General features: G+C 38.7%; 1 protein-coding gene across 1 annotated transcript in view; it reads right to left on the reverse strand.

Annotated features, from left to right (window-relative positions):
• Window positions 1-18,671, reverse strand: part of LOC124778013 (AMME syndrome candidate gene 1 protein homolog) — a 58,144-nt gene that overhangs the window by 26,331 nt on the left and 13,142 nt on the right. The window contains exon 3 of the mRNA XM_047253587.1: window positions 14,425-14,630. Within this exon, the coding sequence (XP_047109543.1) occupies window positions 14,425-14,630 (206 nt within the window). The remainder of the gene's footprint in view (window positions 1-14,424; window positions 14,631-18,671) is intronic.

Consider the following 18,671-nt stretch of genomic DNA (forward strand, 5'->3'; position numbering starts at 1 on the left):
ACTCACTCAACACAGGAAAGTACACTGAACCTGACGGGATACCAATTCGATTCTACACAGAGTACGCGAAAGAACTTGCCCCCCTTCTAACAGCCGTGTACTGCAAGTCTCTAGAGGAACGGAAGGTTCCAAATGATTGGAAAAGAGCACAGGTAGTACCAGTCTTCAAGAAGGGTCGTCGAGCAGATGCGTAAAAATATAGACCTTTATCTCTGACGTCTATCTGTTGTAGAATTTTAGAACATGTTTTTTGCTCGCGTATCATGTCGTTTTTGGAAACCCAAAATCTACTCTGTAGGAATCAACATGGATTCCGGAAACCGCGATCGTGAGAGACTCAACTCGCTTTATTTGTTCAAGACCCAGAAAATATTAGATACAGGCTCCCAGGTAGATGCTATTTTCCTTGACTTCCGGAAGGCGTTCGATACAGTTCCGCACTGTCGCTTGATAAACAAAGTAAGAGCCTACGGAATATCAGACCAGCTGTGTGGGTTAAACACTGGACTCGCAATCGGGAGGACGACAGTTCAATCCCGCATCCGGCCATCCTGATTTAGGTTTTCCGTGATTTCCCTAAATCGCTCCAGGCAAATGCCGGGATGGTTCCTTTCAAAGGGCACGGCCGAATTCCTTCCCTAATCCGATGAGACTGATGACCTAGCTGTCTAGTCTCCTTCCCCAAAACAACCCCCAACCAGCTGTGTGGCTGGATTGAAGAGTTTTTAGAAAACAGAACACAGCATGTTGTTATCAATGGAGAGACGTCTACAGACGTTAAAGTAACCTCTGGCATGCCACAGGGGAGTGTTATGGGACCATTGCTTTTCACAATATATATATAAATGACCTAGTAGATAGTGTCTGAAGTTCCATGCGGCTTTTTGCGGATGATGCTGTAGTATACAGAGAAGTTGCAGCATTAGAAAATTGCAGCGAAATGCAGGAAGATCTGCAGCAAATACGCACTTTGCGAATACATAGAAAGAAGGATCCTTTATTGCATGATTATATGATAGCGGAACAAACACTGATAGCAGTTACTTCCGTAAAATATCTGGGAGTATGCGTGCGGAACGATTTGAAATGGAATGACCATATAAAATTAATTGTTGGTAAGGCGGGTACCAGGTTGAGATTCATTGGAAGAGTCCTTAGAAAATGTAGTCCATCAACAAACGAGGTGGCTTACAAAACACTCGTTCGACCTATACTTGAGTATTGCTCATCAGTGTGGGATCCGTACCAGATCGGGTTGACGGAGGAGATAGAGAAGATCCAAAGAAGAGCGGCACGTTTCGTCACAGGGTTATTTGGTAACGGAGATGTTTAGCAAACTTAAGTGGCAGACACTGCAAGAGAGGCGCTCTGCATCGCGGCATAGCTTGCTTGCCAGGTTTCGAGAGGGTGCATTTCTGGATGGGGTATCGAATATATTGCTTCCTCCTACTTATACCTCCCGAGGAGATCACGAATGTAAAATTAGCGAGATTCGAGCGCGCACGGAGGCTTTCAGACAGTCGTTCTTCCCGGGAACCATACGCGACTGGAACAGAAAAGGGAGGTAATGACAGTGGCGCGTAAAGTGCCCTCTGCCACACACTGTTGGGTGGCTTGCGGAGTATAAATGTAGATGTAGATTGAGCAGTTTTTTCTCAGTGTCTTGCTGGCCTGGGAAACCAGTTCTGTGCAATAAAATCTGTGAAGTTTTCACAGAGACTGTTTCTTTGTATTGTTCATAATATCACAGAAATTACTATCCAATAACACATTTATCTGTATCAATAAAGAAATAGTTATTGCGTGTATTTAACTTGTCCTGCTTTGGGGGCAGATACTTGAATCCTGTTCCACCTGGCATACTGTCCCTCCTTCCACGATTTGTACACCACTGACTTAACTTTTGTTTGTCAGCATTTGCCTGAACCTTCTGTTAGCATTATCACACCTTTCTCATTTTTGTGACATTCACAGCAAGTTGTCATGACTTCTCATGAAGGGTTTTCCATGATCACTTATCATGCTCGCAATGCAAGATGACATCACACACTACTTTGAATCTGAACAGGACGGTACCTGGTCAGTTGATCAAGTTAGTTACCTCACAGAAAGCAAATAATGACATTTAGCTGCTAGTCAACACTGATTTACGTCAATGGGGAAAGCTGAAAATTTGTGCCCGATCAGGATTCAAGCCTGGGTCTTCTGCTCACCAGGCACATGCTCTGATCACTAAGCTATCCGGACACAGCGATAATCACAACTGCACAGACTACCTTAGCATTTGTCTCCCATCAGACACAAATTCTCAGCTTATTCACACACTATGATGTAGTGCCTCTGCCCATTATTCTCATTACTAGCAGCGTTTCACCAATTCCTGTAAGAGACTGAGTGTGGTGTGCATCTGCACTGAAGGGATCATCAGCCAGCCTCAACTTAATTATGTCCAAAAGAACAGACACTACACATATATTTAAAGTGATGGCGGCCACTGGTCCCTTCAGTGCAAATTAACACTTCACTTGAACTCTTACTGGAATCAGCGAGACACCATGATTAATGAGGATAATGAACAGGGGCATTTTGTCAGTAGTGTGTGGATACATTGAGAATTTGCATCTGACTGGAGGCATAATAGATTAGTCCGTGCAGTCCAGACACCACTGTGTCTGGATGGCTCAGTGGTCAGAGCATCTGCCTCACAAGCAGGAGACCAGTCTGGCATAAATTTTCAGCTTTACCCATTGGTGTAAACCACTGTCCCAATGTCCATTAGCAGCTGAACATCATTATTTCCTTTGGGTCTTGATCCATGATGGCTGCAGGATCAAAATGGTGTCTGTTCTTTCATAGATGTCTGAAAAAAAAAAAAAAACACAGGCACTACATGTAAAGGGTGTCTCAAAAGAAAGTTTATGTCTGAAGAGCTCTCTCTGCATGAATTCAGTCGATGTGGAGCACTTATTGGGAACAGACCATGTGTTCTGTGAGCGAGAATTGCACAAAACAGTGATTCGGTGAGTGTGGCATGGAGGAAATTTTGCAGTGATCATGGATTGCTTTGTGTAAATTATGCTCCAAATGATCCAGAAATGGATCAAAACATTTGAGGAAACTGATTCAACACTGGTCAGCCCTAAATCAGGGCGTCCAAGTCCATCAAGAACAGGTGAATCCATTGAGAGCGCAAATGAGTATGTTCATGATGACCCTAACCTCTCCATTCATTACCATGGAAGTTTTTTAAATGTGCATAGATCATCACTGCACCAAATTCTGCAAAATGACCTTAAACTGCAGCTTTACAAAATCCAATCGATGCAAGACTTAAAGCCTCAGGATGACAGGCATAGGGTGCAATGCGTTAATGATGTCACTAAGTGCCCTTCATTTAACAATATCTTGTTTTCTGACAAGGCTCATTTTCATGTGAACGATGATGTCAATAAGCAAAATCGTCACTACTGCAGAGCAACGAATTTTAAACAGTAAGCATGAGAAACCCCTTCATCTGCCAAAGTTGCTGTATGGGCTATGATGTCAGCTCGAGGAATAACTGGCCTGTAATTTCTCGAGGACAAGAGCAGTCGTCCAGTTATAGTGAATTCAGATTGTTAAGTCACAGTATTAAATGACATTTTGGTGCCTGAATAGCAAAACTTTCCTGGTTATAACCAAAGAACATGGTTTCAGTAAGACAAGAGCCACAGCACCCATGTCCAATATGTCTAGACCAGGGCCGGACAAATACTGTTTCACTAGTGCGGGCACTCGCTAATGTCCAGAAGGCCTGCCCGAGGCTCACCCCCCCCCCCCCCCTGCCAGCCAGCAGTGCCCCCACCACCCCACCATCTACTCCCCTAGCTACACACATCACTGCACTGCGCAGAGCCACTCGGTCTGTTTACTTCCCGCTGTTTCTATTGTCCATGTAGACATCGCATTCGGGGTTTGCGGTAAAATAGAACTAGTGGGTGGAAAATGGCCGAGGAGGAGTTAGTCCTTTGAACTCATACTCGTTAATCCACAGTGGTAAGAAGAGTTCTTTTCTGTTGGAACACAAAGAAGACCTCAGTGTTTGATTTGCAATGCAACATTGTCTTCACGGAAGAAGTACAATGTGAATTGACACCAAACTTATTGAACTGAACCAGAAGAAGATAATTACGACAATGATTCACATTATTACTGTTATTAGTAATATGTTATGTGCATTTTCTGTCACTTTTACCTTCTCCTATTATGAATTTACAGGATGACTACCCCATCATCCACAACAATGCAGCGATGACAGTAAGCTATCGTGTAACTCTTAAAATAGCTAAAACATCACGGTCCTTCGGCGATGGAGAATTAATGAAAGAATGTTTTGTTGCTGCCACAACCATTTTGTGCCCAGCAAGTCTTACTGTTTTTAAAACCTCTCCTCTTTCATGGAGAACAGTTTGCAGATTTGGTTTTCTTTTCATTAGCATTGGACGAAAGCACTGATGTACGCGATGTTCCTCAACTTGCAGTCTTTTTGCGAGGAGTTGATGCTCAGTTTAATGTGATTGAGGAACTCTTCGATGTAGTGCCAATGCATTACAAAACGACGGCCGACACTATACGATGTGGAATCTAAAATTTTTGGGACTGGTACTGCCATCTGGAAAGTAGTAGTAGTAGTAGTAGTAGTAGTAGTAGTAGTAGTAGTATTTTGACTGCTAGGTGGCAAGAGTTGCATATCTGATGAGTCAGTGTGCGGAGTGGCATTCAGCTGGAAGGACGTGTTGCGTGTCCACAGTGATTTTCGTAATACTCTGTTCGGTGTGTGGTGTTTTCACGATGGATCCACAAATAGAACAGCACGTGTGTATCAAATTCTGTGTGAATCTCAGGAAAAGTGCTATGGAGACCCTTGCAATGATTCAACAAGTGTTTGGAGGACAGAGCATGAGCCGTACGCGTGTGTCCCAGCGGAGGAGACCGGGCTCTCCAAGACCCAAAAAAGCAAGCCAGGTGAAGAGCAAAGTGAAGAGCATGATCATTGTTTTCTTTGATACCAAGGGCATTGAGCACAAAGAATCTGTCACACCCAACCAAACAATGAATTCGCGTACTATTGTGACGTTTTGCGACGGCTCCGTGAAAAAGTATGGCGACGACAGCCCGAACTTTGGCATCAAGGGGGAACTGGCTGCTGCATCATGACAATGCACCCTGTCACACGTCCTTGCTCACCAAGACCTTTTTGGCAAAAAACAACATGGCGGTTGTACCCCAACCACCGTACTCACCAGATTTGGCACCTTGCAACTTTGCACTATTCCCAAAACTGAAACTCAAGTTGAAAGGCCATCGGTTCTACACTCAAGAGAAGATTCAAGAAGCATCACTGACAGTGATAAATGCCCTCCAAAAACAGGGCTTCCAGAAAACATTTGACCAGTGGCAGAAGCGATGGGACCGGTATGTACGTGCGGATGGAAACTACTTTGAGGGTGATGGTGACCATTAGTCCAAAGGTAAGGTTTTCAACAGTCCCAAAAATTTTTGACAGCACCTCATAGTTTCGTGCGTAGAACATATAATAGAGAAGTACAATTTATGTCGGGAAAAACTTTCATCGATTGCAACACATGGGGCTCCTGCAGTGATTGGTCCTACATCTAGTGTCGTCATTTTGATATACGAAAATAGTTGAAAGCCGTTGGTGTCCAGCAGGAACTACCAGCAATACATTGCGTTCTTCACTGCGATAATTTGCTATCAAAATGTGCCAAACTAGTCAGCGTCATGGACGTGGTTATAAAAACAGTTAACATTCTCAGATCGCATGGTTTGGAACACAGACAATTCAAGTCGTTACCAGCAGATCTCAAGTGTGAATACTGTAATGTTCCATATTTTTGTTAAGTACGCTGGTTGAGTCTAGGAGTCATTTTAGAACAATTTTTTAATTTAAGTACAGATATAGCTTTATTCATGGATGCGAGAAGAAAACCAGTGAAAGAATTGGACGACCCACAGTGGATTTTAGACCTTGCGATTTTAACTGACATAACCAAGCACCTGAATAGCTTGAATGTAGCTTTGCAAGGTGGAAATAAGGTAATTGACACTATTTTGGCGTTCAAGAGAAAACTGCTTTTGAGTGCAAAGCAACTGTCAGAAATGTCATGTGCACACTTCCTGAGTGTTGCACTAGTTGTTAGTGAAAACAATTTGGAACTGGAGAGACTCAAAGAACATTTTGATGGGTTTTAACGGTGCTACAGTCTCTCGAAGGCATTTCTGATATTAGATTTGAGGACTTAAATCGACTGGAATGCAATGTCAACCTTTTTGCAACTCCTTTTGCAGTTAACGTTTAACATGTGCTTTCTGAAATTCAGTTGGAAATCACTGATTTCAATGCAATCGTGTGCTGAAGGAGAAGATTCACACAGCAAAAAACCTTGGAAAGCTTCCACAAATATTTCCCACGCAAACAGTTTCCATTGTTATTTAAAATAGCTGCTCATGTTTATAGTTTTTTTGGAACAGTAAACTTGTGCGAACGTGTATTCTCCATAATGAAACTGACAAAATCGAAGTTTAGTCTTACAGATGTTCATCTGATTGGAGCAGTGCACCTAATGACCAGTATTTTCACACCAAAAGTTGAGATGCTAGTTCAAAATCATTGGAAAAAAACATCAAGGACAATATAAATTAATGTCTATGTCCTCTGAACTACAGGTGTGTGTAAATATACCATAACATTTACAATACAAATGTGTTCGTTTTGTGTAAACTTCGGGCAAGTGCATTTCACCCTTACTTCCCACACACGCATGTTGTGCCACATATGATTGGCCTCCCAATAACTGTGTACCAGTGCCGAGTTCACGGATGCCACATACGCCTGAAATGACCTCAGACATATGTGTGTTCCACCTGCACTACGTATTTCAGCTTGTCCATGTGCGACAAGCGCTCCCACAGTGGGATGGTTATTGCTGAAGCGTGTGGGACTCCTACCACATAGGACTAACAGGGGGTACTGAATGGATACAGAGGAGGGCAACACAGTCACAGATTTGTTTGCTGGTGGGAGGGGGCCACACAGATGCAGAAGAAGCTAAACTGGTAAACTCTTCAAGACAGATATAAACTATCCCAAAAAAGCCTAATTATGAAGTTTCAACAACTGGCTTTAAATTATGACTCTTAGAAACACACCATCCCGTGTATCACTTCAGTAGGGATCATGGGAGCAACATTAGATCACTTACAGCACGGACAGAAACAATTGAACATTATTCCCAAGCTCCATATCTGAACTGAACAGGAAAAAACCCTAATAACTGGCAAAATGAGACATAGCCTCAGTCAGGTGCTTTGCAGAGTATAGATGTAGATTTGAGACTTTGTGGTGGTAGTGGTGTCCCATGAATTACATTAAAATGATACTTTTCTTTGTTGTTCCTATGAGAAGAACAACAGACCCACACAAGATGAGAAGAAAGATGTCAAAGTTATGGAGGCACTGAAAAGGAGAAGACATATTTCACTGAAACTTTCATGAACAATCACCCCAGTTACAAATCAAGGACACAAAAGTACATGGTCCAACTAAGTTTACTCATCACTTAAACTATGACCTAGTCCCTTTACATTTGCTTTGCAATTCCTACAGCATCCTTTCATTGAAGAACCATTACCTAACTTACCTGCTTCCCAGTGCTGCAAATAATCCAACTGACTTATAGAGTTTTAGCTGCTGTTAGATTTTACTGTGACCTCTCACCAACCTTTTTAATTTGATACCAAAAAACAGTAGTGACCAATGATGCCCACATAAGAAGTCATTATACCAAATCATGTATCACAGATGGAGAAACAATGGCTGGCAAAACATACTTCTTAGAAACAAAGTACAAATGCAAACATTTACAACATAACATGAGCACAGTGTAGTATTGTTTTCTGTGAAACTAAGACAAACCGTAACACCAAAAGTCATTCTACCACACACTTTACAGTAATAAAGTAACATACATAGGAGTAAATGACTATATGAGAAACAAACATTACACAGTATACAATACACAGGCAAAACTCAACAGTAATATTAGTTTTTCATGGTATATTTTACAATAATACATACCGCATGTCCACAAAAATATCCTTCAAAAACCATGTTCATTCTGCATACAATTTTGTGGTGATGCTGTAACATCCCTATGAAAACTTATGTAGGTGATGCTTCCCAATGCAGCTGCATAGAGTTAGACGAGTTGTTCAAGGTCTTATAATTTCATTATAATGGCCTTTGATGAACAATAAGTGCAAGATTAAATACCATGAAAAAATAATACACTTCAGAGCATTGAGTGTAATCACACATTTTAACAAGACAATTTCATGTATACATCTCAAAGCATTGAACAAAATAAACTATTTTTTATAGTAAGCATCACATACTGTGAAATGTACAAAATATTCATTAAACTGAAATATTTGACTACTCTGAACAAATCAAACTTTAATAATTTTGTAATCTATTTTTGCCTAGATGTAGTTCAACAACCATTATCCAAAATATACGTTGACTCTTTAAACAGAAGGTTGCAGCAACCAGCCACATTTTACAATTCTATTTATTTATTTACACAGTGCCGTTACTGGTTTCGAACCAATAGGTTCATTTTCTGACAGCTAGTTCATATTTTACATTACATTCTGTGTTTTGTTTCCCCAGTTGACGAAACTTCCTTGGGGTAGTGATGCCCTACAACCAAAACAAGATGTGAGATAAAATCTCTTTAATTGTAATTTTGCCTCACAACAATTTTAAGTGATGTAAACAAATTATTATTATTATTATTATTATTATTATCATTATTATTAATTATAATTTGTGTACATCACTTAAAATTGTTGAGAGGCAAAATTACAATTAAAGAGATTTTGTCTCACATCTTGTTTTGGTTGTAGGGCATCACTACCCCAAGGAAGTTTTGTCAAGTGGGGAAACAAAACACAGAATGTAATGTAAAACGTGAACTAGCTGTCTGAAGATGAACCTATCAGTTCAAAACCAGTAACGGCGCTGTCTAAATAAATAAATAGCATTGTAAAATGTGACTGGTTGCTGTAATCTTCTGTGTAAGTAAACCTATATTTTGTACACAGCCAAGGGCTTAAAATGTCAATTTTTGACAAAATAGCATTATCCCAAAGCAAAAAATTCTGGTGTGATTCTGTACATTACACAAAAAATTAGGTACTCGAATGAAGAAGAAAATTGGAAACTTTTAAAAGACTTTGATCTGTATCTTCTCAGTGTCTTCGGAGAAAATTAATTTTATGAGCTTAGCTTTAATTCATCAGATATCTGTGTCGAATTACAACACTGTTCAGTAAATATTTATGAAAAGTGGCTCTGTTGTTAGCAGATACAATGTGTCTGGAACAGTCAGTCTGTCATCTCAGAAGCGTGTACTATGCATGCACTTTTCCTTCTCCAGTTTCAAACATATTCATAAGGGAGCAGAGAAAGAATAATTTCTTCTTACTTCATGAAGAGTTGTCGAAGAGAGAAGACCTGTTTTATGCCTTTTTCCCAGCACCTAACAAACTGAAAATAATACATATCGATGAAGGAATATTTATATTTTCCATGTAATGGGAATTATTTTTCCTGAGAGGATCCACAAAACAACTAATACACATTTTCAAGCAAAAATGTTTGGAATACTTCACAGCAAGAAAAAATCATTCAACACACTTGTGTGCATGACTGCATGCAGTGTTATTTGATGACAGAGATTCACTGTTTGTTCTCATGAATGGGAAACTGAAAGAAAAGTGTGTGAACAGTACACCTTCCCATATTTGAACTCCATCATATGACAATTAATTTAATGATGTTAACATGGAACAGTATCTTTCTGTAGAGAAAATTTTGCAGAGCTAAATCTATCCTGATTTGTTATCCCTTCTGTTTCTGAACAATCCATTGGATGGTAGTCATAAATGTATGGAAAACTAATTTTACAGTTTGAAGGAAGTATTTACTGCTGAAACTTAAGAAGAAAAGGAGGGTAAAATAAAAATCTGGCAACATACAACATTAACATTCCCACAACACCATGATCTCAATCAGATGCTCCGGAGGCAATGATTATTGTTACCACCCAAAGAGTTACATGATACTGAGTTTTAAGTGGATTCTAAATACATGTCTGTGTATATTGAAAACAACCGGGCCCTTTGTCATTTACCAAACACTACTTGGTAATGAAAGTGAACACTACATTTCTGCGACACCAGCACACATATGGACAAATTTCCTCATGAGTGACTATTTTGAGGTCCACCTCACGAGTAATCAACCAATGTGACAGTACGCTAGAGCGAAAAGAAAAACACCAGAAAGCAACAATACTACACATATCAAAATTTATTTCCTTCTCAAGGACGTGTTGTAGAGTATATATGGTCATAAGCATGAAGTCTTACCCTCAGGGACAAAATGTCTTAGAAAATAACTTTAGTATCTTCTATAAGTACCTAGAGTTACAATGCTGCCATGATATCAAGCACTGGAGGAACTGTATGTTATATTGGCGTCTTCAGTTACATGTTACTTCCACATTTGTCACAAATGGTTAAATTAATGTGAACATCGTATCACCAGAAAGAATGCTCTATAACGAACATGGTATAGTCATAATGCTAGTGAGTGGACTTAAAAGTTTTGCAGAACACACTTTGCAATGCGAGAAGTGTATGTACAGGCAATATCTTGTTGGCTAAGTGAATCTTCCTCATGTCGTACAAACTGTAGAAGGATATTCTGGAAGATGATTAGACATATCCAGTGTGATTAGACATATCCAGTGTTGCGCCTAACAAGTATCAGAGGAGTTAGGTCATGGTCTATGGCTTCCAACAGACTGTTCAGAATTGGTCCTTTATGTTCCTGCCCAACACACTCCATCACATTATTCTCTCCCAGCCGTCATCACTCTCTCGTAGGATGAGCACTGATGTTAAGGCAGAATCTACTCTCATTCTAAACAAAATGTTGAACCATTCATTCCTACAATATTGTGTTTCCCAACACCATCAGAAACAGGCTGCACAGCCATGAGATTTGGGTGCATGCATACAGTATCCTTGCTCTTAAACCAGCCTGATGTTTTGAATAGTTCTTTAGAAAAATTGTTCAGTGCCTCAATGGTACTGACAGTTAATTAATTGATGCTGTCCTTGTATGTCTGGTATCTTTATTAGCCTAGTTTGATGCATTTGGCAGCAGAACACTGTTTCAGGAAGCCAAATACTGTTATCAGTTTAACAGTCTCATGATCAGTGTGTAGTACCTACATCCAATACAACAGGGAACTCTTAACCATTGCCTTTATTGCTGCCATCTACAAGTATTTTAGTCCAATACTGTATGTTTCGATAGTGAAGGTTTCTTCTACAAAGCAAGAATTTTGCAAATCCCACATAAATAAATACTGTGAAATTCCTGGTTTCTGTGAGTTGTGTTCATTGTTTAAGTACAATTTCTCACACATTCCCTGTGTTGTCATCACAACTGAGAAATGGACAGCTTCCTGTAAACATGGGAGAATAATTCAAGGAGCTCCCCAAGTTACACACAGTTTAGAGAGTTGAATTACTGCCTAGATGTGTAAAAATCTTCATAGAAAAGCAAATTGTTGAAAAGATTCCTTACAATGTGTTAAAGTAATTCTCCATGGAAAAGCCAACAATAAGATGAAAGGTTCAGGCATTGGACACCCCCCCCCCCCCCCACACACACACACACACAACTTTTGGAAGTGGAAATCTGTACTTGTCAAGAGGTTAATACTGTTAAGTGCAATAATAAAACTTGTGTCAAAAACTTACCACTATGTTATTTCCCTTTCGAAGCACATTAATTAGCTATGTTTCATTAAATAGGCTCCAGAGACTTAACGGATCCAGTGATAAGTGGCTATTTGCAACAACTTGTAGATATGTGGTCTCAATCTGGTTACATCCAATACTCTTACAGTGCTAGTGTGATCACAGTTGGTCATTTGAAAAACTGTTTAAGTAAAGGAATGTCGCATGCTTAGCACAAGCTTCTGCATTTTGACGCTACTTCAGTAGCTTGCATATCAATTTTGCTCTTTTTTTTATCAGGTACTTTCTCATTTGGACTACAGATGTTAAGTGCACCTCCTTCCAGAACTTTCCACTGAAATCTGAAGTACCCCTTGGGAACTGAACATGTGACCTCTGCATTTGCAGCTCGCAATGCTAATTAGTATGTCATGGTGGCTGCCTTGCAGAACTGGTTGATCACTGGACAATCTTTATCTCAAGCTTTCTACATTCAAGATCTTTGAGAGCTTTAGCTCTATCACACTCCCATGGTTCTCATTTAGAGAAGGGAAGTAAATGCAGAGAGACTCATATATATGTTTAGAAAATAATGGAGGAACCACGGGGGCCTTTCACTTTGGTAGAAGTTACATTCCAGAATTACACACACAATATATGCTTTTCAGGTTCACTGAGTGTGAATATACGCAGTTCATATTCACACAATATTTACTAACTTTCTCACTATTATGTACAAAGACTATTGGCTCACAACTGTATCTTTCAAGTGGAATGTGCCATAAGGACTTCATAAGCTGAACGAGAAAACCTTTAGCCCTCTCCTAACACAAAACTGTTGTTTTATTAGATGTTGAAGCCTGGTGTGTGAAACATGCTCCAAGAAGCTGCAATGCCCCCAGAACACATTACCTAGTATAGCTGACTACTGAAGCAGGATGAATGAGAAAAAATTGTCCGTTGTTGCTCAAACTTACTTTGCATTAGTTTTTGGAACTTCCTGTTGCGTTGTTACAATGTGTTTCGGAAGGTGGTCTAAACAGGAACAGAGTTGAAGATGACAAGCATAAATTAACTAACAGCACCATCAAAAAGGCCCAATATCTTTCCACATTTAGATTTCTATGAAATGTCAGAGAAGGCATCTGTACACTCCATGTGAATTGGCCATACAAATTGCAGTGTCCAGGCATACTACATTTACAGCCATCATTTTCTGTAGCACTAAACTAAGTAATCAGTGTGCACATGAAAGAAGACAGTTTCATGAGATGAGTCTGAACAAACTGTTGTGTTTTATAGTCTGACAATGATTTATGGATTTATAGTTTTAGCTTGACGATGTCCACTATGGACAAACACTAGTTACTGTTATTCTGAAGAAGTTTGGGTTGTCCCGACTAAAACCTACGTAAATGGTGCAACAGAGGCTGTTAATTATTAAAATTAAACTGTTGTGAACCTGGAGGTCGATTTGAACACCGCAGCACTTTATTTAGCGACTGTTGTATTAGCATTCACTTGCTTTCTTCAGATTTGTGAGTTCACCTTCCCAGACAATAATAAGGAGGCCTATAGTTCATGTGGACTCCAAACAATAGTACAGCTTGGCATTTTGCATATACACAAGTTACTGTCAGATTTGAACGGAGCGAAAGGTGTCTATGAGGACCTACTTACACCAAAACACGAATTGCTGACTTTGCTTTGTAACACTTCACCATAATCTCTTATTTCTTGTCATGAAGTATATTAATATATTACCACTGCTGAGTGCCATATTCCTTCCTCAGAAACTTGACTATCTCCAACTGCTGTTTTTTATGCTCTCACAAACATTCATAAAAGCAATGGATGTTGTCAAAGTTTTGCAGTAATTGCATCCTCAGACTTTTTCACCTGATAAGAATAACCTTAGCATTTAAACTTAAGAAGTGTTCATGTAGCAGTTAACATAAACGTTTGAGTGAAAACACTGTATTTTCACAATTCTTCTGCTTGGACTTCACATTCTATCTGGCATCCTCTATAAAGGTATATGACGACGCAGTGATAGCGATACATTCCTTCATGAATCACAAAAAGGTACCTGGACACTTCTAATCTTACATAATCAAGGCCTAATTGGTACTTTGGTCATTTCTGAGACGAAAATTTTCTTACATAAATGTAAGCATGACATCTTCATTAATTTATGAAATAGAACAACACACACTACAATACGATATGCAACCTACGCCACTCTCCTGTTGAGTAAATGTGAATATTACCTCAAACCAAACTCTGCAAAATACATCTATCAAACAGAGGCAGATGAAATGCCCTCTCAATGTTTTCCACAACATTCCACATAACAAATTAAAAGTTATGACTAAAACAAAAGAGTTTTTTTATGAATTACATGCACCATACCTGTGTAACAGTTTGGAAATTGCTTCAAAAATCAAATAAAACTTATTTGAAAAATATTAATTAAAATGAAATTGCACTGTGTGTTAATATAAGCTTAGCAAGTAGACAAATGTATCTTAAGTTTATTAAGTATACCTTGTTCTGGTGCAACCTCGGGAAGGTAGGTAGCCGTACGTTTGCTTCCTTTTTCATTGTGGAATTCTATTCGTATTCCATGCACCCCCACTTCCCAATCAAGGTAGTCCATGCCATCTTCAAAATGGCGGAGGATAGAGACGGATACGTGGAGTTTGGAGAACTCATCTCTTGTGATAGGACTGAACCGAGAGTCCTTGAAAGCACTTGCATCAAATAAAACAACACTGGTTATATGAAAAATACCATTTTCATTTCATGTTATATGTACTACTGCAGAAAGTTAACTTCAGATGAACAAATATGAAACTACTCATTTATGCATGCTACTAAACCTTAGGTTAGGCTTTGAAGCTTCAGTAAATTATTTATAAAATCTAGAACAACCAATATGTACATGGTTTATATGAATGAAGAAGTGTCATAAGCTATTTGTCCAGTGAATTCCTCATGAGCCTCCTTGCATACATTGTTGGAAAACACTACATCAAATCTATTCATACGCTTTGAGTAGCGTGAAGATTAATACTGTTCTTTCAGCAACACAGGCAAAAAAATTTTCTTTTGCCAAACTGACCAACATCAGAAAATAGTATAATTAATTTATGCAAAAGTGACATGTTAAGACCTATTGGGTACTAAGAGAAGTTCATATTTTCTACATGCAAGTTGCTAGAAATGTGAAAGATTTCAGAAAGCACTTTATAAAGTTTCATGAAACATCTGCAAAAACTGGTCCATTAATGTACTACACAATTCCTTTGCTGTTGCCTATGTCCCCACAAAGAGAATAATGATGAAATGCTATGAATCTTGGCGATTTTCTTTACTACTGAAAAGAAATTTGCATATTCTGCAGTATACATTCAAAACATGATTTCATAAAACAGAGTAACAGTGCAGTTGTTTATAATGAGTCATAATCTCTATGAAAATCTGTATTTACTTACATTATCAAGGTATGTATAACATTATGATTATAATAGAGGGAAACATTCGACGTAGGAAAAATATATCTAAAAACAAAGATGATGTGACTTACCAAATGAAAGTGCTGGCAGGTTGACAGACACACAAACAAACACCAACATACACACAAAATTCAAGCTTTCGCAACAAACTGTTGCCTCATCAGGAAAGAGGGAAGGAGAGGGAAAGACGAAAGGATGTGGGTTTTAAGAGAGAGGGTAAGGAGTCATTCCAATCCCGGGAGCGGAAAGACTTACCTTAGGGGGAAAAAAGGACGGGTATACACTCGCGCACACACACACATATCCATCCACACATATACAGACACAAGCAGACATATTTGAAGACAAAGAGTTTCTTTGTCTTCAAATACGTCTGCTTGTGTCTGTATATGTGTGGATGGATATGTGTGTGTGTGCGAGTGTATACCCGTCCTTTTTTCCCCCTAAGGTAAGTCTTTCCGCTCCCGGGATTGGAATGACTCCTTACCCTCTCCCTTAAAACCCACATCCTTTCGTCTTTCCCTCTCCTTCCCTCTTTCCTGATGAGGCAACAGTTTGTTGCGAAAGCTTGAATTTTGTGTGTATGTTTGTGTTTGTTTGTGTGTCTGTCGGCCTGCCAGCACTTTCATTTGGTAAGTCACATCATCTTTGTTTTTAGATATATGTATAACATTAAATTGACTAAAATACGTTATCAAAGTTTTAGAGAGCATGATTGGAATAGATACCAAAAGAAAGGAATAAATGAAAATTGAAATAGGTGGACACTTTGATAATGAATGCTATTGAGAATCAAGTATGAGATGATGGAAATGTACTCACTGCTAGTTTTTATTTATTGTCTAAATAAGAAATCTTGTGTTATTTCACATGTTAAGTACTGCCCCAGATATTCAAATTTTTGGTAAATAAATATCACCAAAGTAACAAAACATATCAAGAAGACTAAAGAGACTGCCTGAAAGCATTATCTAACACATTCAGTTTGTTGTATGAATGCTATTTCGGGACCGATAGAGAATTTAGTGATCAGTAAAACTTTAACACATTTGGCATCATCAATAAAAGTTTTTATATTAACGTCAATTACTTTAATGGAATGACTTTTTCATTCTGCAGTGGAGTGTGAGTTGATACGGAACTGCAGATTAAAACTGCATCCAGGACTGAGACTTTAACTCTACCAATTGAGCTACCCAATCATTACTCATGACCTGTCCTCATAGCTTTTGACATGTCCTCACAGCTTTCCTTCCACCGGTACCTGATCTCCTACCTTCCAAACTTCATTGCCACTGAAATGCGAAGGTCCTCAGCCAAATCTCAGTCTGGCACACAGTTTTAATTAATCAAGAAGTTTCATTACTTTATGTATGTTTTCAGTTTTTATGCCAAGCAATTGCATATTTTACCCCATTTTACTAGATCTTTACTGATACACCCCTTAGTAAAATACTGAATGGTTAATTGGGGAAATAGTTAATAGTTTTTCCTTTGATAATATTTCAATGTCCCACTGATAGTAAAGACATGTAAGAGTTGGAGAATCTCCAAGTTCTGGCAAGGCTTGAGGAAAAAAATCATTCTTGGTTGAAGGCATTGTCTAATTTTCTATTGGTGCAAAAGAAGGAAGGAAATTAAGAGCTTAACATGGAATTGGGGTTTTTGCATAAAGCATGGAGTGGATGAATATAATGTAACTGGATAGATAAAAAAATTATTCGCCTAATGGCAGCAAGAGGACACACACACACAAAGGTACAAAAACCTGCAAGCTTTCAGAGCCACAGGCTATTTATTCTGTCTGAAAGGTTGAAGGTCTCCCCATTTACTTAAACTCATCAGTCCTTTTCCTTCACTCCTCCTCCTTCCCCTTCAACCCTTCTACCCAGAGGAGGGGCCACAGGCTCTGAAGCAGTGCAAATTTTAATACGATTATATGTGGGTTCTCCTGCCACCACTTAGTGAATAGAATTTTTATCTATCCAATTACATTATATTTTCAAAAATGGATTATTTTTATGGACTGGATGAAGATAGAGACATTATTGTCTGTGACCTTGTCTGTAGTGTCATACTAACATTCTGTAACAGTGTTTTACGAAAACCACTGAAGCTATATAAGAATATCACAGAAAGCCCTCTTTACACAATTCTTTATTGGATCCAAACTGAGAGTCCAGTGTTTCTACCAGTTTTTAAACAATAGCAAAGGACAACTGTGATATATATTTTGTGATGATGGTATTCTGATTGAGAGGTTAGGTTACAGTCTGAACAGTTTCATACATCAAGGAAAAAGAAAGTTAATATTCATACTTTGAATAATTAAAAGTCTATTAATCTACCAAAACTACACACTAGGAACAAATTTTTCTTATGGGAGATCACAAAGCATAGGACTTGAGGTGAGTATCAGAATGTGTGCACATGGATGTAGCAGAAAGGAACACAGTACCATTTTACTGAAATGACATACTAGACAGTACTAACGCACACATCTGAGGTCAATGACTGCATGACTGAAATATAACCTACATCCAGATTCCCAACTTACATATTGTGCTTACAGTTAGAACTACCCCACAGTTTGGACACACACGTTCACCTGAAACTGTCCCACAATTATCAGCTTGCAATTTCTCTTTCTGGTTTCATCTTAGTATCAGCATTTGCAATATATATTCCCCATCTGCATATTTGAAACTGAGAACTAAGATTAGTTCAAGGACATTTTGGTCACAATGCTGGCACGAACAACTTCATTCTGGAAGTGTTTTGAATGTTTTGTTGGGCTCTAAAACACTGTCTGAAAACTACATCAACAATGCATAGCAAATCCATTTAAAACACAAAACATCCACACACATTTTTGAGGAGGGGGGAGGGAGGATCTATTCCTATGTTGTGTGGTATTGCTGTCACAGTTAACTATATATTCAGTACTATCTCATTCCTCATCACACATCTAATAAAAGTAATTAATGAAAATCTGAACAAGGACAGGGTAATCAGCAGATTTCTGAAAAGGTCTAATTTTATACAGCACAAATTCATTCCTGTAACCATGTTGATAGTAACATTATGAACAAAACAGCATTTTTGTGTGCTTAAGGGAACACCTGGTGCAAATGATCATTTCAGCCTGTAAGATATGCTGATGACATACAGGATCTTCAACTAAAATGGGTGGATTTAAAATTCATTAGTTAATTCTGAACAATTTACTGCGAATTCAAATCACACTGCACAATATTTAAAGAAATTTCACAGAAT

The sequence above is a fragment of the Schistocerca piceifrons genome, chromosome 2 (assembly GCF_021461385.2).
Source record: "Schistocerca piceifrons isolate TAMUIC-IGC-003096 chromosome 2, iqSchPice1.1, whole genome shotgun sequence".
In the NCBI taxonomy this organism is placed as follows: Eukaryota; Metazoa; Arthropoda; class Insecta; order Orthoptera; family Acrididae; genus Schistocerca; species Schistocerca piceifrons.